Source organism: Dioscorea cayenensis, chromosome 5 (genome assembly GCF_009730915.1).
Source record: "Dioscorea cayenensis subsp. rotundata cultivar TDr96_F1 chromosome 5, TDr96_F1_v2_PseudoChromosome.rev07_lg8_w22 25.fasta, whole genome shotgun sequence".
Taxonomy (NCBI): domain Eukaryota; kingdom Viridiplantae; phylum Streptophyta; class Magnoliopsida; order Dioscoreales; family Dioscoreaceae; genus Dioscorea; species Dioscorea cayenensis.
This window is the reverse complement of record NC_052475.1, coordinates 1,579,315-1,602,086: the sequence shown is the minus strand read 5'-3', so window position 1 is coordinate 1,602,086 and position 22,772 is coordinate 1,579,315. Positions and strand designations below refer to the sequence as shown.

At 34.8% G+C, this 22,772-nt stretch overlaps 1 protein-coding gene across 1 annotated transcript; it reads left to right on the top strand.

Moving 5' to 3' along the window:
* The first annotated feature begins 331 nt into the window (after positions 1–331).
* LOC120260752 (probable cysteine desulfurase) lies at positions 332–2,910 on the top strand. The gene is made up of 5 exons (XM_039268309.1): positions 332–764; positions 842–1,343; positions 1,440–1,644; positions 1,730–2,173; positions 2,260–2,910. The coding sequence occupies exons 1-5, from the start codon at positions 374–376 to the stop codon at positions 2,710–2,712; spliced, it is 1,995 nt and encodes a 664-aa protein (XP_039124243.1). The 5' UTR covers positions 332–373; the 3' UTR covers positions 2,713–2,910.
* The last annotated feature ends 19,862 nt before the right edge of the window (positions 2,911–22,772 follow it).

Here is a 22,772-nt window from a genome sequence, read left to right as displayed (position 1 = left end):
AGTCAATAAACAATGGCAATTGCCTTTGTCCGTCCGCGTTTTCAAAGTAGTTTTTTTTTTTTTTAAATCAACATGTTTATTGAAAAGACATAAAGGAAATACTAGACATAAAAGACCGACTTAAGTAATGACAATTATTTGTGTTTGTTGCGGATAAAACAAACATCTTGCACCAATGACCAAACTATAGTTTACCATTTCTTCACAAATACGTCTGCATTAAATTTCTTTATTATGATAAGTTTTTTTGACCGATTCACATGTCTAGAACTTGTGCTTGCACTATAAATCAATGATAGCACTTCTCAAAATTCACATATCGACAAAGCAATTCATCTCTAATTAAACTCTTTCAACTTGAGATCGAGTCGCAATGCATTTCATGAAGCGTTTTACAGCCAAACACAGAAACCAAACACCATCTTCCAAGGAACCTCAAAACCAAACGTCCATTAACTCACAAACTCCAAACTCCATGACCATGATGCTCAAGCCAGTTCAAGATAAGATGATTCATAAATCAAGTTTGGATGAACTTGATACTAGTATCAGTCCTGCTGTGATCCAAAAGCTGAGGAGATACTCACAGAACAACTCATCTGAAGATAGGATTGAGTGGCTACAATCTCAAGTCATTGGCAACCAGATGGAGTTTGACACTCCCTTCGGCCAACGCACACTCACCTACGCCGATCACACCGCTTCCGGCCGCTCCTTGAAGTTCATTGAAGATTACATAATTGATAAAGTCCTTCCATCATATGGTAATCACTCTACATATAAATTAATACACCAAATTATAATTATATATCAAAGGCTTATATTGAAATTATTTATTCAGGAAACACACATACTGATGATAGTTTTGTGGGGGAGAGGACAACCAAGTTGGCACACAAGGCATCAGAGTTCATCAAGAAGTGTATGGGTGGAGGAAATGATGATTCTATAATCTTTTGTGGTTCTGGTACTACTGCTGCAATCAAGAGGCTTCAAGAGGTGATTGGGGTTGCAGTGAGTCCTATCATGCGTGACAGGGTGTTAGAGAATGTCAAAGAGGAGGAGAGATGGGTGGTTTTCATTGGACCATATGAACACCACTCTAATATTCTCTCTTGGAGACAGAGCTTGGCTGACGTTGTTGAGATTGGGTTGAACTCTGATGGTCTGATTGATTTGGAAGAGTTGGAGAGACAGCTTAAGTCTCTCAAGTATTTAGACCGGCCAAAGCTGGGCTCTTTCTCGGCTTGCAGTAACGTCACCGGCATAGCTACCGACACACGTGCCGTTGCTCGTCTTCTTCATCGGCATGGTGCCTTTGCTTGTTTTGATTTTGCTGCCAGGTATTAATCATAATTGATCATTTACTATATATATATATATATATATATATATATATGTCGGTGATGATGATAATTATATGCATGCATGCATGGCAGTGGACCGTACGTGGAAATCAACATGAGATCTAGAGATGAGTTAGGAGGGTATGATGCTGTATATCTTAGTCCTCACAAGTTCATTGGAGGACCAGGAACTCCTGGCATTCTTTTGATGAGTAATTCTATGTATCGACTGGGATCACTGCCTCCATCCACCTGTGGAGGTGGCACTGTTGCCTACGTCAATGGCTTCAATGAAGAAGTAAGTGTTTTTTTTTTTATCTCCTTTGATGCTTATATATATGTGTGTGTGCATAATACATGGCTTAAGATTGCAAATTTATCAGGATACTCTGTACTATGATAAAATAGAAGAAAGAGAAGATGCAGGGACACCACAAATAATACAAAAGATAAGAGCTGCATTAGCATTCTGGGTCAAAGAATACATAGGCTATGAGCTCATTGACCTTCATGAGAGCTTCTACATAGAAACAGCGCTGAGGAGGCTGCGACAAAACCCCAACATAAAAGTGCTTGGAAACACAAAGGCCAAACGTCTCTCCATCCTCTCCTTTCTTGTCTACCCTTCAACAACTCGTACTCATTCCTCCATTGATGACTTAGATAACAAAATCCAGCCACTGAACGGGCGTTTTGTTGCAAAACTACTAAATGACCTCTTTGGTATTCAAGCTCGTGGTGGCTGTGCTTGTGCTGGTCCTTATGGTCACTCTCTTCTCAATGTAGATGAGAAGCTGTCTCTTGGGATTAGATCCGTCATACAAAAGGTACAAGATATAATAATGAAGCTTAATTAATTTGTCTATAAAAAAGGAAGAATGCTACTAACTTTTAAGTAAAAATTAATGAACAGGGTTACAATGGAATGAAGCCTGGATGGACAAGGATTAGCTTTCCATACTATATGGCAAAAGAGGAGTTTGCCTTCATTATGGCAGCAGTTGAGTTCATTGGCATGTATGGTCACCGTTTCCTCCCTCTCTATACCTTTCACTGGGAGTCTGGTGACTGGAGTTTTGACAAACGTGCATTCAAGTACCATTTGATGGAGGCTGAGCTTGCTAATGCATCTCGTGCACTGCTCTCTGGTGCAATTGGAGGAGTAGATGGAACAAGAGATCTCCATGCACTGATTGGGATTGAGAATACTTTAGTTAATGTTAAAGAAGCGAAATCAGTGGGGAAACCACACAAGTTTGCTGCATACTTAGAGGCTGCCAAACGTTTGGCACTGTCTCTTCCCGCTGACCCTCCAAGAAACAATGTTCCAGATGAGATAGTTGTCACATTAAAACTCTATGAGTAAATCCAGCTCCAGCTGGAATGCAATAAATGCTCATCAAACATTAATAGGATAGGTTCTTGACTACCTGAGTCAAGAATCTTGATAAGAATGTCTGAATAATTAAAGGAGATGTATATTAATTATTGCTGGTTGGTTTGATAACTATTGACCAATGCTCATTGGTCAATGTACTATTTGAATAAAATTCTAAATTGTTAATCGATGTGTATATGTTGATGAAGGTTGCTACTCGGATCTTCTACGATCCTAGAAGATGTTGATTTAATGGGACAGAATGGCACTGTTTACATTGCATGGGAATGATGCTGTCTGATAGGAAGGAGCGAAAATGTGTTCGACTGAGATTGGATATTTACTTTTCTCTTCTTGGTTTTAAGCTTATCTTTGTTCTGTGTGTGATGCAACGGTATATTTGAAACTCTTTGATTCGCCTTCGAATGTCTGGTAACAAGTTTTCAAACTTTGTTAATCAAAGATATTCAGGAATTGGGAAGAGTAAAATCTTATTACTCAAGAAAAATGATTATCACCAAACTAATTTCCTCTTACCCATAGGCTTACATTAAATAGGCGAAAATAGCATTAAAAAATGAGATAATTCGAAAATTTACCAAAAATAATAAATTATCAAATATCAGCAAAAAATAAAAGATCTATCAAAATAAAGACTATTGACACAAACGGCTCACTAATAAGAGATTTCTATCATAAGATATAACGAAATCAATTATTACTAAAAACGGCAAAATTAGAGTTTTTGAGGCCTAAACGATGGAATTTGGCCAAATTTTGATATGACTCCCAAGCAAAGCTAGTGACTTGTGTTCGTTGACCCGTTTTTCTTCAAGTGAGACCCTTAAAAACCAAAACTCCACCGCTTGAAAAATTACAAGAATACCCTTATTATGCCACATCCCTTTTATCCAGAAAGACACAGGCTTGCTCCTCAATACGCCCCTTATCATTCTCCCCAGGTTGAATAGAATTCGTCCTCGAATTCGCCCTTGATTTGGAAGGCCCACACCAATCTGATGTTGAACATCACTTAATGGTGGTAGCTTATCAAGTAGTTCTTCAGGACATACGTCTTTGAATTCAACTACAATTGGCTTCACAATCTTTGGGATTGTCTCTTCAGTTGCACAACTACCTGCATCAATCACAAACTTGCATACTTTCCCAAGTATAGTATAGGTGGACTGTAAGATGTTAAATCGCCGCCAATCGTCTTCAGTAGCCTTGGGTGTCAAGCAGGATCTTCGTATTGCCCAGGCCGCACCAACGCCACCCTCGACGACCTCCTCATCAAGGTCACCTTCGTCAAACATCGGCGGCTTACATCGATCGTGTCTTCTTCCTCCTCATCAAGGTCATCTTTGTCAAATACAGACAGAATAATGTCTCCCGTATCCTCTTTTTCCTCGGCAAGCATAACTCTCTTGCCTTCCTTCCTGCAATCTGCTTGGCAATGCCCATTTTCTCCACAACTGAAACATTGAATGGTGCTATTGTTTCCCCTGTTCATGCTAGTTCCCGTGGAACGATCAACGGTAACTCCTCCTCGGAAATCTTCTGCTTGTAGTCTCCCATGGAATTCTGGAATATCGACCCGTATACCAGGTTCCTAACGCCTATCTTCATCGCGATAGTGTCGATTGTCACCCCACGATCTTGCCCTCCTTGACGTCCTGCCAGGGCAATGCCAGCAAAGTAGCCATTGTCTTCCTCAATGGTGCATTCGCTTCTACTTTTGGAGATACGCCCTTGATTGATGTTACCCATCATTTGGGTAATTCGTTCAGTCAGCTTCTCCATCATCCGCTCCATCTGACGGTCTAAGAGGCGGCCAACTCGCTGCTCAAATCTAGCATCGTCCTCATGATCGTAGATCTCCTCCATCCTTTGCGTAGGGCGACCCGCACCTCATCCTTGTGGTGGCATGATCGATTCGGCTCTGGTACCAAACTGATGCAGTTGTATACTTGAAACCCTTTGATTCGCTTCGAATGCCCGGTAACAAGTTTCCAAACCTGTTGATCAAAGATATCCAGGAATTGGGAAGAGTAAAATCTTATTACTCAAGAAAAATGATTATCACCGAACTAATTTCCTCTTACCTATAGGCTTACATTACATAGGCGAAAATAGCACTAAGAAATGAGAGAATTCGAAAATTTACCAAAAATAGTAAATTCTCAAATATCAGCAAGAAATAAAAGATCTATCAAAATAAAGACTATTGCCACAAATGGCTCACTAATCAAAGATTTCTATCCTAAGATATAACGAAATCAATTATTACTAAAAACGGCAAAATTAGAGTTTTTGAGGCCTAAACGATGGAATTTGGCCAAATTTTGATATGACGCACAAGCAAAGCTAGTGATTTGTGTTCGTTGACCCGTTTTCCTTCAAGTGAGACCCTTAAAAACCAAAACTCCACCGCTTGAAAAATTACCAGAATACCCTTATTAGGCCATATCCCTTTTATCCAGAAAGACACAGGCTTGCTCCTCAATACGCCCCTCTTCAATGTGCGTTGTCAGTCAATTTAGTTTGCTTTTCTACTCTATAGATTGTAACCTCTGTTTACATTTGAAGTTAAGTCAAGTTGTTAGTTTTAGCTTAGATCTTCTACTAAATATACTAGAGTAAATCCTTCACTGTTTATCCCTTGTAAACCTTGACAGTAGTATCAGAGACATTCTCCATGTCAGGAAGCAGTTCATCTTCAAAAGAAGGGAGTTCCTTTGTTCACCGGAGAGAACTACAATCTCTAGCTAGTGCATGATGATGAAGATGATGTTTAGATCGAAACATCTATGGAACATCGTGGAGAAGGGATTTAGTGAAGAAGGTGATGGCAATCGGTTTCAAGACAATATAAATAAAGATGCCAAGGCATAATTTCTCATATAGCAAGCACATGATCTAAGGTCCCTCGTAAGAATCTCAGAGGCTAAGGTAGCAAAGGAGGCATGGGACATTCTCAGAATATAGTTTCAAGGGAACGAGAACACGATCACAGTAAAGCTGCACTCACTTCACCGCGAGTTAGATATCGCGAAGATGAAGTTAGGAGAGAGTGTCCAAGACTACATGACCAGGGTTTTGGACATTGTCTACCAAGTCCGAATGCTAAAGGAGAAGGTCCCTGTGAAGATCGTGGTATCTAAGGTTTTCTGGAGCCTTACACCGAGATTCATGCATGTCGTTCACTCGATTGTGGAGGCCAAGAACCTCAGCACCCTTACGGGGGATGAGCTCAGTAACTCATTAGAAAGCCATGAGTCTTTAATAAATCTTGCAGGTGAGCAAGAGGAGAAGAAGGCTCTACATATCAAAGGTGCTCCATTTGGTGAGCGAGGAGGCCGCGGTGATAGAGGACTTGGTCGAGAGTACTACAGAGGGCAATTGACGTGGTCGAGGATGGAATGTTGATCAAGCTCACACCACTGAACTTAATAAACCTCACAAGGGCGTTCAGTGCTATGCCTGTAAGAAGTTCGAGCACATAAAATCAAACTGGCGATATAAGAACAAAGAAGTTAACCTTACTGAAGATGTCAAGGTACGTGGTTGATGTAGGATTGTTGTTCATGGCTTCACATGAAGAGAATAATGAAGGGGGTGGAATGTGGTTAATTGACAATGAACAAGATGCTCTTTTAAGACTTGAAGGAAGTATCAAACCAGATAATTCGATTAGGAGATGGAAAAACCACTACAACAAAAAACACTTATTGTGACATTTTTAAAGTAACATTTTTGGCAAATGTCACTGCAAACCATTAAAATAACTTTCAAGCGATAATTGTAATACATGTTGGTATGCTTTTATTTTTTCATACATTTATAATGACATTTCTACTTATAGTAATAAAAGGTTTTTATTTTGTGATATTTTTTAAGATTTTAGCGACATTGAAAGAAATGTCAGTACAATATTATTTGTTAAGACGCTTGTTATGACCTATGTAATAAATGTCATAATCCAATATAACTTTAATTGCATCAATTTATTATGATATATTTGAAAACACCATTTTAAGTTAGGATATGTATATATCTATATTTAAAAAATATGAACGATAATTTAAAATTGAAAAAAGTGGTATTTAAGGGAAAATAAAAGCATCAATATTTTAATTTTCGAGAGTGCCAAAAATTTACGCGGCTTATAGATTCATGATCTATATATAAGACAAGAAAAACCCCCTAATAGTACAAAATGCCAAAAATAAAGTTCTTGTCAGGAGATAAAGTAAGTATCTCGATTTTTCTTTATTTCATAATATTTTTTAGCATTATTTTTTTTTGCAATATTATTAAAATATTTAACTTGTTATTCATTTTGGTAAATGATTGATAGTTGATTAATTTTTTAATTAGTTTTTGTTATGAAAACAAGTATGAGAATTTAATTAATCTAATTCTAGGGTTTGAGAATATTTTTTAAAAGAAAAAAAAAAGAAGAAGATTGAATTTTATTTGGATGAGATCTCCAAAACATCCCTTTTTGTTGAAAATTAAAATATGTTTTTCTTTTTCTCCTTGCCGACAATGATGATGGGGTGGTCATGACATGGATGCAACTCTTCAATCCTTGAAATTGTCATTTAATTAAGTTTTTTTTTTTATTTAATCTTAGTTTTGTTGAAGTTTTACAATTTGTCCCCTCTTTTTTTATTTTTTTTTATAGGGTTCTTACTATACTTAAGGGGACACACATATAGTTTTGCTTAAGTTTTACAATTTACCCCTTATATAATTTTTAGTTCTTATAGTGTTCTTGTTACAATTATGGCTCACACATAGCTTTGTTGAAGTTTTATATTTCATCCTTTTATTCCAAGTTAAATTATTTAAAGGTTCTTATTATGGTTATGACACACACATACATAAATTGAGACAAATTTAATATTCTCCTTCAATATAAAAATAGCTTATTTGTAATTTTTTTATGCAAATTATATATGCTCCACATGGTTTTATTTTTTATTTTTCATTTTTTATTTGTATTTCAAATTTGTATTATTGATTCTAATATATCATATATGTTTACATTTAATTTAACTTTTATTGTTATATTACCATTATTTTATTAAATGTAAAAATTGTAGGCGGGAAATGCTACGAGTAGTCCTCATTCTCAATTACCCACTCAATTTCATTTTAGCGATAATGATCTGGTACAATTTTTATAATATCATCTTATTATATTTTAAAATTATTAAAATTATAAATTGTATTATTTATTTATCTCTTTTTTTTTATTAATTGATTTAGATAGACACTGACGTATTTGTCTATTTTATTTTGTAGATAAGAGATCACTATGATAAATTCAAAACCAATTCTACGGATTGAAACCTTAGCTTTATTATAATATTTGATAGTTATTTTTTAAAGATTTGTAGATCATTTTGACATTGTTTAAATTATTTTAAAATTTTAAAATTATAAATTAAATTATTTATTTATCTATTTTTCTTTATTAATTGATTTAGATAGACACTAATGTATTTGTATATTTTATTTTGCAGATAAGAGATCATCATGACAAATTTAAAGATAATTATACGGATTGAAGCCTTAGCTTTATTATAATGCTTGAAAGTTATTTTTAAAATATTTGTAGATAATGTTGACATTATTTTAATTAGTATTTTAGTGCTATGTTGGATTTTTAAATTTTTGATGAATAATTTTTATTAATATTTTGTTAAATTATGCAAATTAATTTTATAGAATTTAAATTATATCTCATATTTTATTTAATTAAATCATATATAAATTTTTTTAAAATTAATATTGTGAAAAATTAGACAATATTCTTATGCCAACATTTATAAATCACATTTAATTTTAAAATTAGATAAGATGAATAACTTTTACTAACATTTACAAGTATCGCCTTAAATTGGTATTCATATATAATTGCTATTTTATTAAACCAATGTTTATAAAAAGTCGATTTAAGTAATTTAAGAGACCTTTAACAAATGTTATTATATAACCTCTATAATAAATATTGCAATATTTCAAAATTAATGTGATAAAAACTTTTGGCGACATCTACAAATATTATAAAAAATTAAAAAAAAAGTGTTGCTTAAAACATATACAAATGTTGGAATAAAATCCATATTGTGACTATTTACAAATGTTCGAAAAAATATCACAATAAATGTTGGAATATATAGGTACCGAAATTTCTTGGAAATGTCACAACAAAGTATACCGACTGTGGCAATTATGACATATAATCTACATTTGTTACAAAAGTCGGTATAAAGTTATTCCGATGATTTTTTGCTATTTAACAACATATGTCAAACGTCACAAAAATCCTATTTTGTTGTAGTGAACCTTGAATGTCTGTCGAGTTGGCTATATTGTCCTGCATCCTAGCTACGGGAAGATGACCACACTAACCAACGTTCAGTTTGTTACTCACCTTGCACACAACCTGTTGAGTGTGGGGCAACTAATGAACTCCGGATATAAAGTAAAATTCTCAAGAGGAGAATATATCATCCGAGATTCTAATTCAAATTAAGGCCATAGTTGCTCAAGTATGCATGACCTCTCACAAACTTTTACCTCTTGAAGCAGATGATGTACATTCGACTTACATTGGGCAAGAAGATGGAGAACAATCTGATTTTTGGCACAAGAGATACGGGCATTTAAATAAATGGTTGTTGGACTGCCAACAGTCAGCAAGATAGAGCCATGTGAAACTTGCTCTCTTGGAAAACAAGCGCGTCTGTCATTTCCCATCGGTTAAGCACAGAGAGCTACTGCCCTACTAGATCTTATTCAAGGCGACTTGGTGGGACCAATACATACCCCATCCCTCGGAGGAAATCTCTACTTCTTCCTGCTTACAGATGACTATTCAAGACAAAGCTGGGTTTATTTTCTCCAAAGGAAATCAGACACCCTTGAAAAATTTAAGCTTTTTAAGCTTCTCGTGGAGAAACAATTCGCCAGGCCTGTGAAGAAGCTTCGCACAGACCGTGGCGGCGAGTTCATGTCCAAATAATTCCAATCCATTTGCGAGCTCTCTGGAATTCAGCATCAGCTGACAGCGCCTCGCAATCCTCAGCAAAACGGGGTGGCGGAGAGGAAGAACCGGACCATTACTGAAATGGCACGAACTATGTTGAAAGAGATGGTGATGCCGATGGAGTTCTGGGCAGAGGCCATTACAACTACAGTTCATATCCTCAATCGCTCTCCGACGACAGCAATTGAAGATCAAACTCCATTCGAGGCGTTGACGGGGTCAAAAGCAAAGGTGGATTACTTCAAGGTATTTGGATGTTTGACTCATTCGTCGGTTGACTCGCAGCAAAGACGCAAGCTCGACCCTAAGTCAGCACCGGGAGTTTTTATTGGCTATTGTGGTATGTGAAAGCATATAAGATCTTCGATCCGTCTACGAGGCGAGTCCATGTTAGCAGGGACATGAAATTCTTTGAGAAAAAAAATGGAATTGGTCAAAGAATGTTGACTCATCTGCAGAAAATTGTGTTCAAATTGATGATGAGGATGAAGTAGATTCGTCTGATGAAACTGAGTTCTCTCCACCACACGATCAGCTAAATGAATGGCAAGAGTTACCTCAGGATCAAAACACACAGTAGAATATCTCATTGGCTTCCAATACCTAGAACTCAGTCGAAGACGATGGCACCCGGCAAGGTATGAAAACCTATCTGCAATTTACAATGCTTGCTCATTTGCCCTAACTGCTGCAGACCCAACATCCTATGAAGAAGCTATCAAAGATGAAGACTGGCTTGCTGCCATGCAAGAGGAGATGTAGTCAATCTACAAGAATAATACCTAGAATCTAACTGACCTGCAGGAAGGGAAGAAGGTCATCGGTCTTAAATGGTTATATAAGTCGAAGTATAACCTTGATAATACTCTGCTCAGAAAGAAAGCTAGGGTTGTTGTGAAAGGCTATTGTCAGATAGAAGGGATCGATTTTAAGGAAGCATTCTCACCTGTTGCTCGAATGGAAATAGTCAGGACGACGTTCCTAAACGGGGTACTAAATGAAGAGGTCTATGTGAAGTAGCCAAAGGGAGTCGGTATCAAGGGGAAAGAAGAACAAGTCTACAAACTTCATAAGGCGCTCTACGGTATCCGGCAGGCCCCTGAGCCTAGTACAGTAGGATTGATGCTCACTTTCAACCACTAGGCTTTACAAGGAGGCCAATGAGCCAACAATCTACAGAAAATGCCACAATTCAGACATCTTGCTATTGTGCTTATATGTAGATGATATTATCTACATGGGAAGCTCCATTGAGATGCTGCTACAATTTAAGGAAAAAATGATGAAAGAGTTTGAAATGTCGGACTTGGGCAAGTTAAGATACTTTCTTGGCTTAGAAGTAATTCAACAGAATGACTCACTGTTTGTTTCACAACGAAAATACACTGAAGACATATTGATCAAAACTGGAATGCTACATTGCAACCCTATTGCAAGTCCAGTAAATTTAAATGAAAAATTACATGCAGAAGACAGCTCCAGTAGGGTTGATTGCCATAAATACAGACTAGTTGTTAGAAGTCTTCTGTATCTTACACACACTCATCCGGATATTATCCAAGTTGTCTCGGTGGTATCTCGTTTCATGCAATCTCCAACAAAGCATCATTATGGAGCGGTTAAAAGGATACTTTGTTATGTGAGCGACATCGTCGATCATGGGATCCATTATGCAAAGAACGAAGAATTCTATCTTTTTGGATACTCCGACAGTGATTGGGGAGGATCCCCGGATAACCAATGAAGCACTATTGGCTGGGTCTTCTTCCTTGGCTCCGTCGCTATTGCTTGGTGTTTGAAGAAGCAACCAGTGACCTCCTTATCAAGCATTGAGGCTGAATACATCTTTGTTACTGCGGCTGCTTGTGAAGCTACATGTGTGGCTGCGTCGACTTCTGGGTGACATGAACAAGCAAGATGGATCCACTGTCATCTGGTGTGACAATAGATCCGCAATTTCCATAGCTCGGAACCTTATCCTTCATAGCCACACAAAGCACATAGACATCATGTACCACTTCATTCGCGACCTAATTAAAGATGATACCATTTGCATCTCCCACTACAGCACTCATGATCAGAAAGCAGGCATTTTCACAAAAGGCCTACTAAACTACAAGTTTGAATGGTTAAGAAAAGAGCTGGGTGTGAGAGGTTCAGAGTAAAGGGAGTGTGATGAAGGTTACTATTCTGATCCTCTATGTTCCTAGAAGACGTTGACTGAATGGGACAGAATGGCGCTGTGTATATTGCATCGGAATGATGTTGTCTGATAGGATGGAACGAAAATGTGTTCGGTTGAGATTGGATGTTTACTATTCTCTTGTTGCTTTTAAAGCTTATTTTTACTTTTGCTTTTTATTCAATGTTTGTGAGCGTTGTTAGTCAACTTTGTTTGCTTTTCTACTCTATATATTGTAACCTCTGTTTGCATTTGAAGTTAAGTCAAGTTGTTAAGTTTCATGTTATATCTTCTACTAAATATACTAGAGTAAATCCTTTACTGTTTATCCTGTGTATACCTTGACGTATGTCTCTTGCCTACATTTGATTACATAAATGAATTAACCAATACAAAAACTAAAAGTGAAAAATCTCTGACAAATTACAAAACAGTGAGATTATTGAGATTAACGGCCTGTTTAAATGGGGTAATGAAGCCCTAGGTATGGGCTTCATTATCCCCACCCATTCAAACCCATGTTTGGTGTCAAAAGGCGCATTCATCCAAGATGTTGGAAGATTAAGAAAGACATAAAAGAAATCAAAAATATGAGGCAGGCACCATATACTAGAGAAAAGAAGAAATAAATCAAGAACATATAGGTCAGAAAAGAAAACTTAGTGGGATACTCTTCAATGAAAAAATCCTCAAAAGACAACTGCTATTTTGACAGTGGTTGTTCAAGATTTATAACAGGTGACAAAGGCTTTTTGATGAATTACAAAGAATGTCCAATTAGGTATGTGACTTTTGGTGATGGTCAGAAAGGTTAAGTAGTTGGAAAAGGAACATTGATAGTTCCTGAGTATCCAAGACTGAAAAACATTCTGCATGTAAAGGGACTGAAGGAAAATCTTCTGAGTATAAGTCAATTATGTAATCAAAATCAAGTTTGGTAAGTTTCATGAAGACGGATAAAGGACGTGCACCCCTTGCGAGGGGACTGCGTGGTGAGAAACTAAGGAGGTAGGCTAGTTCTAGTAGTCGAGATCAGGAGATCGGGCTGCACTGACTCGGACTAAGCATGACCGGGAGGTTGATGGGCCTTGAAGTCGTCGCAACATAACCAGAACTCAATCAAGTTAGCAGTCAGGGGCATGTTGCAAGTTGTGTTACAACAGGAGTTGCAACAGCTAATTTTGGAATGTTTTAAAATTCGTAGCCGCAGAGATTCTAAAAGAGGTATAGACTATATTTGGGACGTTGAGGCGTCTATATAAGCTACCTTGCTCTGAGATTGGATGCGATTCTTGATGAGGAAAGTGTACAAGCACTAGACAATTTAGAGAAAGTATTGATCTTTATTTGTGAGAGTGAGTGACAAAGTGTTTGTACTCTATTATTTTCACCTTTTTTAGTGGATTGTTTATCTTCGGGCTTGGCCACCCAGACATAAACGAGTGGACGCCGAACTGGATTACCAATCTTATGTGTCTTCTCCTTGTTTGATTTGTGTGAGCTTTCTATGAGTATTTAAGTGTTTTCTAAATCACAAACTAGGGCAGGACAAACAATAGTTGTGTTTTCCACTAACACAACTATTTAGACTTGACACATTAAAAGAGGAGTTGTTGGGGGATGAATTCAGCTTTACATTGGTTCCATAGTGATTTACCAGATGGACTAATAATATATACTTCATATTAATCCTATCCCCCAAATTCACTATTCATCCAAGTTTTTCCTTGAGTGGACATTTGGCATGTTGTTATTGGTAAGTAAAAAATATTTTTTATTTGATTGATGGGTATAATATTTATTCGCGCTGGTACACATTAACATAAATATGTTATTTTGGTTTGTTGACAAATATGCTGGTACATGTTACCAGATGTTGCCCGCGAGTGAGCATACTATTGGTTTAAATATTTTTTTCCTCCAGTAACCCTAGATCTTATCTTGGAGCCGCCGGTCTTCCATTCTCTCCGAAAGCTCCACGCTTTCTGGCTCCCCTCGCTCCACTGTGCTTGCTTCTTGTTTATGCTAATAATACTGTCTTCTTTGTTGATTTTCCACCTTAAAACAAATTATGAACAGATAAATCAAGATAAGGCCAAGGGATACGTAGCGTTCTGATCTTCCAACGGGCAAAGTCTGAGAAGATAAGTATGGGCTGTTTTTGAACTTAGATTTTATTTTATTTATATTTACCGTAATTAGAAAACATTTGGTAAATGATTGAACACTAAAAAATTAAAATAAATAAATAAATTTTCTATGAAAGTTGTGGTTTTTTATGATTTATTTTTTAAAAAACTTATTATATTTTTATTTTTAAAGATATTATTATTATTAGGATCACAAACATTCTGGCATTTTTTTAAACTTATTTATATTTTTATTTGTTTAAATTTTATTTGAAAAAAATCTTACTCAATTAAGATTTACACAAACTCAATTATGATTATATGTGGGAAGAAATTTAAAAAAAAATTGAATAGGTTTAAAAAATGAGCGTTTGAAAAACAAATTGGTTTTGAACAAATAAAAATGCAAGTTTTAAAAATGTACAAAAATAATTACTATCTCCTATGCAGTCATTCAAACTGTCTGGAAGGTCAGGAAAGATGGCATTGAAGCAGGAACCAATCTAATGCCGGTAAGTGCCCTTCTGAAATGACATATGTAGAGAAGTTCTTTAAGTTTCATACTATATAATCTTATTATTTATCCCCAGGACATAGTTCCAAGACCAATTGCAAGAATTGCTGTGACTTTCATCGGCGGAGCAATTGTTCTTTTTGTGTTCCAGTCTTTTCTTCAATATATCTTTCTTATTCTCCTTCTTTTTCATCTTCTTTGATGATGTTTTTTTGCATGGTAAGTAGGATTTGTTATCGTGTGCTTGATTTACATGAGATCAATTTTCTGATTTTATATTTATTAAATTTTCCTCATGGTTATTGATTTTAATGTATGAATTTATTTCAGTCACTGTGATCAGAATGTGTAAAACCTAATATTCATTTATCCAATAGTGAAGCTCTTTTGATCGATGATTTTTATATTTGCAATTGTTTGAAATAGGGAGAGCAAGTCATTGATGATATTATGGATATGGTGGACAGATAATCTGATGGAAGTGATAGCTTTGAAAGTTTTGTCAAGAAATTCTTTTTTTAATGTTTGATGTGATTTTGTGGCAGATTTAATTGCATTATTGAGCCATTGTTATTGACATTTGTAAATGAGGTACATGGTTGGTTTCAAATTAGGTTTTGGTGTCAGTGATATATATATATATATATATATATATATATATATATATATATATTGAATTTTGACAGTAGGTACTGTAAAACATGAAAAATCCCTTTCATTCCTTATATAAAGTTGTCATTTTATTATAACATATATACATCTACACATACTTAATCTTAAGCTTGACGAATTGAGGCTCTCTTTCATTCAAAAAATAAGGTAAATTTTATACTTACAATTTGTTCTTGATGTCCATCTTATTAATCTATTTGTCCATTTCATTAGCAACTTCAATATGGGTAGATGCAAAGAATTTCATTGTGCATATATATATAATATTAATGTTTTTGATATATTGAAAAGTGTAAAAATAATAGTAATAACAATTAAAGCAAACAAACAATGTAAATTTAGAATTAATTATGGGCAGACTTATAAAGTTTGAGTTTAAGATTTGTGTTATTGCCTACAGCCAAGTTATAATATCTTTTAAAAAATTAATTTTATATCATCTTTTAATGAAACAAGAAAAATTAAACATGATGTATATAAAAAAAAATTTACATATGATGGCCCATCTTAAAGCATTTTTTTATTTATCTTTTCTTAGTCAAAGGACCGATGAGAAACCCATCTTAAAGGTATTTTTAATATCATCTCAACGACAACATTGCTCTTAAATTAATATTTATGTGATGATAAGTTATAACAAATTCTCTTGAATGATAAAATGTCTGTATATATATATTGGACAGGTATCTTATTTCAATTTTTACAACAAAGAAGAAAAAAAACCAAGTAAAAAGCTTAATACTTAAAATTGTTTTTCCTTTCAAAGTAGTGAAATGAAATCATTTTCATTATTTAATAAATAATATAATATATTCCAAAAATATATTTCTCCACTTTTCACATTTTACAAATATACTTCTCATATTAAAAATTATTTAAAAAAATAACATTAATAATTTTTTAAAAAAATTTATACTATTTTTTAAAAAATTTAATACTATTTTTTAATTTTTTTTAGATATAGTTAACCCACAATGTTAGCGCGGGTGAATAATGTAGTCAGTAATGAATTTTGGAACATTTCTTAAGGGGTGAGAGAAGGGAATTTTTCTGAGCTATAATTCTACACAATTAATTTAAGTCACGTCCATCCACTTTTTCCAAAGAAAACAGAAAAAACAATTAAGTCAGCATAGAAATTTCTACTTTCAAGTGAATGTTTTTCAAATTTGGACGACTGAAACATTCAGGTTTGAATTATGAATATGACTAGTCATTCTCAGCCATTAATTTGTGTTAAGAAGGGACTGGTGTGCTTGACTTGGATAGTATTAGTTTAGTGTACTTTCCCAAAGTGGATAAATTATAAATTCTATTAAAAATTTTAAATTAATTGTTATCTATTTTTTAAAAATAAGTTACTTAAATTATATTATTATTTTTAATATGTGCATATCTTTGTTCATAACTTTGTTCAACTATGATTTAGTGATTTTTTTGGTTGATTTTCAAATTTCTAAATGTTTTTAATTATTTAATATTTTTGGCTACATGTTTTTTTAACCGCATTCATTATCTTTGGTTGCATGAGAATGTGAGATGGATGTTTGGTGATTGTTTAAATAAATATTTAAAAAAAAAGCCATCGAAACTAAACATAAACAGAGAGTGTTTAAGGATATAGACACCATTTTTGAATAAAGTGGATAAACCATAAGTTTATTAAAAAGAAAGCAGATAGAAACAAAGTTCAAAGAGAAAGACGACAAAGAAAGAAACAAAGCAGTGGACTGCTATCCTCACCAGGGGTGAGGAGAACAGAGTATAAAGAAAGCAAAAACGAGAGAGGGAAGCGGAGAACAATCTGAAACTGGCGAAGTCGGCCACCAGGAGACACATGCCAGTTTAGAGAAGAAAAAGACGAACTACTCCTGAATCGGATCGGGCGCCAGATCCCCGGTTCGGTCAGTGGATCTGGAACTGAGGAAGTTTAGGGAACGCTTGATCTTCTGAGTTCCCTCCGAGGCGTCCTATTGGTGGGAATCAGTGTCTGCAGAAATCCAAGAGAGAATCATATTAGCAGTTTTATAAATTGTAGCAGAAGTAGGCGAACTTGTTTGGTTGAATATGCGATTATTGCGTTCCAGCCAGATATTCCAGAAGATGGCTCTGGAACATAGGTCCCATAAATTTCTGAGAGTAGGATTAATGGAGAGTATCCAATTGGTCCAGATATTTGATACAGAAGAAGGTAGAGTGTCAGCATCAAATAAACATTTGAAGAAGAACCAAATTCTATCAGAGAAAATGCAGTTTAAGAAAAGGTGGTCCACTGACTCGGTGTTATTATAGCAAAGAATACATGTGTCAGTGGCAAGAAGGTTGCAGCCTTTTTTGAATAAGTTCGCGAGAGTTAGAATTTTGTTATCCCAGGCTAGCCAACAGAATAAGGTGATTTTGCTAGGAGACTTAGTTTTCCAGAAATTGGAATAAAGTTGATTGCGAAGTCCTCCATCAATTAAGAAGTTGTAAAAGGATTTGACAGTGAAAGTTTCATTTTTTTCTAATGACCAGGAATAGGAATCATCATGATCATTAGAACAATCCGGTAAGGAATTCAGTAAGCTGGCAAAATCAAATGCAGTGGTGGATCTGAAAGGATTACCCTGAGAATTGAGAATATGAATAAATTGCTTTAAGGTAATCCAAGGGTAAGGGTAGTCCAGAAAGAGAGATTCCCAGCGGTTTTTGGGGGATTGGCCCTCCAGCCATCTATCATGCCAAAATAAGGTTTTTTCACCATTACCAATTGATTTAATTAAGCAGGAACGAAATGAATGAAGTGTGGAATTAATTCTTGCCCAAAATTATGATTTATTTCTTGGAGGTTGTGAAAAGAGGAAGCTTGGGGAATCACAATATATATAATTAGCTTTGATGATCTTGGACCAACAGGAATCCGTTGAAGTTAAGAATTTCCACCACCATTTTCCAAGTAGGGCATTATTGAATTCCTAGAGATCGAGGATACCCCAGCCACCCATACTTTGGGGACGACAAATTCTATTCCACGCGACTAATTTTATCCCCTTAGCTCCCAGGTTAGGACCTTTCCAAAGAAAGTCTCTCCTGATTTTGTCAATCGCTTGGATGACCCAATTAGGGAGTTTAAAAACTGACATCCAATAAACTGGAATTGAAGATAACACGGAGTTGATAAGAGCTAAGCAACCCCCCCAAAGAAAGGTAGATTGCTTTGCAAGCTGTCAGTCTTTTACGAACAGATTCGATCAACTTAGACCAGTCAGATCTTCTGGGTCGTCTACCAGAAAGTGGTGCACCCAGGTAAGTGATGGGAAGACAATCTCTGTTACAATTAAGTAATCTTGCAAAGAAGGAGTTCGGTTGGAAACCGAAATTGGTGGAATATAAGCAGCTTTTTGAGAAGTTGATTGAAAGACCAGAGCAGCCTTCGAACATGTAAAGAATTAATTTAACGATTTTAAAATCTTCAAGACCTCCAGCCGAGAATATGATAAGATCATCAGCGTATTGTAAATGACAAATGCTATTAGATTGGTTAAGTTGTACCCCAATCAGGACTTTGGAATTTATCGCGTGAAAGAACATGGCACTGAGAGTATCAGCCGCTAATGCAAATAGGAAGGGAGAGAGAGGATCCCCTTGTCTTAGACCTCTTTTACAGCGAATGTAACCCTGAGTAGTACCATTAATAAGAATTTGAGTTTTGGCAGTATTGAGGATGGTGTGTATCTATGAAATCCAACGATTGCCAAAACCTCTAGCTTGTAGTATTTCAAGAAGAAAATTCCAGTCCAAGGAGTCAAAGGCTTTAGCAAAATCAACTTTAAGAGCGTAGCCAAGGATTTTCCTTTTTTGAAGATTGAAAATCATTTCTTGGGCAGCAACAATATTATCTGCAATACATCTACCCTTAATGAAACCGGATTGAGAATTATCCACTAATGAACCAATCTTTTGACTCAATCTTGAAGCGAGAATTTTGGAAATGATTTTACAGGTGGAATTGATCAGACTAATAGGTCTGAATTCAGAGACCTCAGAAGGAGAGTTTGTTTTGGCAATAAGAGCAATGTGAACCCAATTGAGTCGTTCATAGTTAATAGTACCATCAAAAAAGTCACTACAGATTTTAAATATATCTCTCTGAATAAGGCTCCAATGTTTTTGAAAAAAGAATATAGGGAATCCATCTGGGCCAGGAGCCTTATCTGCATTAAGGTCAAACACAGCATTTTTAATTTCTTCAGAAGAAAAAGGAAGTTCAAGCGAGGAGAGATCAACTCTATCTTTGAAATTAAAGAGGTGGTGCCAATTAAATAAGAAACGATGTGAAATCGGAGTACCAATCAAGGATTGGAAGTGGTCAGTGAAGATTTTCTCAATTTCTTGGTTGCCGTCAATCCAATTCCCATTACTTCGAATTCTAGGAATAAAATTCTTATTCCTCCTGCCATTAGCCAGGAGATGAAAGTATTTTGTATTTGCATCGCCCTCTTTAAGCCAGGTAATTCTAGAACGTTGTTTCCAGTAGATCTCTTCTTGTTTTAGAAGAGTGTAAAGTTCAGATTAGATGTTGGTAAAACGGGTAGATTCATCCTCTGAAAGATTTCTCCTTTCTCGTAAGGTGTCCAGTGAATTTAAGTCAGCGAGCAAGCATTTTTTGTGAAGATTAGAGGCCCCAAAGTTTTCTCTTGCCCAAATACAAAGCATTTTTTGTTGCCTCACAGAGCTGGGTGAGGCTTTAGGAGTTCTAAATGAGTGTGTATATATTTTTTACATACACTAAAATCTAAATTTAAAATTACTACTTAAATAATCTTAATATCTATCACTTGGCCGATCCACTATTGGTAGAGTTATCTTTCATTCCAAGTGGAAAAAATGTTTTCATACTCTACATGCAGTTAAAGTTTTTACTGAATGATCTTTCATTGAAATCATGGACTCAGAAGATAGAACACAATGCTCAAATTATATGTGTCCCCACTTACAGATAATTAAACCTGAGATTTATTTTATTTTATTTTCTTTTATTTATGTTTTGGGTTGGATCCCTCTAAAGCACATTTCATTGTTTTGAGATGGTTTTTTTTTAGTTTATTTTATTCTCAATTGCACAAAATCACGGTTAGAAACGTTATTAAATCTGTGTTAAATATATCACATACTCTCACTTTGTACATAAAGACCCTATACTATTCATGTACAAAAAAACTTTGTTTACAATGCATTAACTGAGAATTAAACCTTTGGCCTCTCACTTAGGAATAAATATTTTAACTATTAGTTTAGTCCAATATTTACTTCTGTTGTTAATATATACTCATCATTTATTTACTTTAATAAAAAAAATAAAAATAATAAAAATAATAAAAAAAAACTCTATTCCTCATTTAAAAAATTATCTAAGCTTTTTTACTTTTATAGTTTAGATAAAAAAAAAGTGGAAATTGTCAAAAACACCCTCTAAATTTGCAATATGTACAAATTGTCCCTCTAAATTTGATTATTCATAAAAAAACCCCTCTTTTTGAATGCAATGAATTTGAAACCCCTAAAGCATTCAATGGAGTTAGTTTTGAATTTTTTGGACGAAATTATCCCTTGCATGGGAAGTTGTGGCAAGTGAGGCCTGGTTTGACCATAAAGCCCTTTGGTGTAATAATTTTTCCTCTTTAAGAGGAAGTAGTTTTTTTTCTTGGTTAATCCCCAAAGAACACCATTATTGACACTGTTTTCCTTTTTCTCTCTTCATCTCTTCAGCTTTTCCTTTTCAAAAGTTGTCGTTGCCTGGACATCTTCTATAGGATTGGACCATTGCCTCGAAGGAAAACTCTAGCTCAACTCTTCGGCATTTCATTAGTTTGCGCTCCAAGGTATTGAGGCGAGGTGGACGCCGTTGAAGATATTGTATTGTTTACCTTTTGTTTTGATATTCTGTGGGTTTATTTGTGATTTAATTTGTAAAGTATTCTTTGCAAGATCTACCATTATGTCCGCACTCGTGGTAGTGAACTGAGTTTTTTAAATGGTTAGCGGCTACAAAACATTGTCCGACATTCAATAATAAAACTTTAAATTGATCTAACGAGTAAGGAAGGCCTACTAAACCTTCAGGTGGCCTTGAGGTGGAACGGATACGCTCGTAGAATCCGAATATCTACTAAATTCATTTCTGTTTAAACAGAAACTGGATAAATTTAAACAGAGACATAACATTTTAAACAGAAACTTGATAAATTTAAACGGAAACATTTATGTTTAAACAAAAAACTGTATAATTTTAAACGGAAACATGGACATGACATGGTGAAAAGTCTTCCAAAGTTTGTTTTAAAAAAAAATGTATAAATGTTAGACTTGATGTGATTGGACGGTTTTTTTCCCACCATTTTGAAGGGCAATGATGGAATTTCACAACATGGACCCAGTCCAAATGACCTACAAGAGGTAAAAAGGAAGTAAATGATAAAGGAATGGTTGTCTGGGGTATTCAAAACTTACAGGGGTTGTTTGGGAAGTTTTAAACAGTGTAGGGGGTAAATAGTAATTGTTTGGGAAGATCAATTTACTCTCACAACGTGATTTGTTCATCTCATCAATATATATATATGATTCAGATATTAAATACAATGTAACAAATTATTTAATAGTTAGTGTATTTTTTTTTAATTGTTGCCTCACAGAGCTGGGTGAGGCTTTAGGAGTTCTAAATGAGTGTGTATATATTTTTTACATACACTAAAATCTAAATTTAAAATTACTACTTAAATAATCTTAATATCTATCACTTGGCCGATCCACTATTGGTAGAGTTATCTTTCATTCCAAGTGGAAAAAATGTTTTCATACTCTACATGCAGTTAAAGTTTTTACTGAATGATCTTTCATTGAAATCATGGACTCAGAAGATAGAACACAATGCTCAAATTATGAGTGTCCCCACTTACAGATAATTAAACCTGAGATTTATTTTATTTTATTTTCTTTTATTTATGTTTTGGGTTGGATCCCTCTAAAGCACATTTCATTGTTTTGAGATGGTTTTTTTTTAGTTTATTTTATTCTCAATTGCACAAAATCACAGTTAGAAACGTTATTAAATCTGTGTTAAATATATCACATACTCTCACTTTGTACATAAAGACCCTATACCATTCATGTACAAAAAAACTCTGTTTACAATGCATTAACTGAGAATTAAACCTTTGGCCTCTCACTTAGAAATAAATATTTTAACTATTAGTTTAGTCCAATATTTACTTCTGTTGTTAATATATACTCATCATTTATTTACTTTAATAAAAAAATAAAAATAATAAAAATAATAAAAAAAAACTCTATTCCTCATTTAAAAAATTATCTAAGCTTTTTTACTTTTAAAGTTTAGATAAAAAAAAATCATATCCATATTAAAAAGGTGATAACTCTCTTTATTATCAAATGAAAACTTGAAATATCTACCAATTTGACAACAACGACACTTTTAAATTATATCCAAAT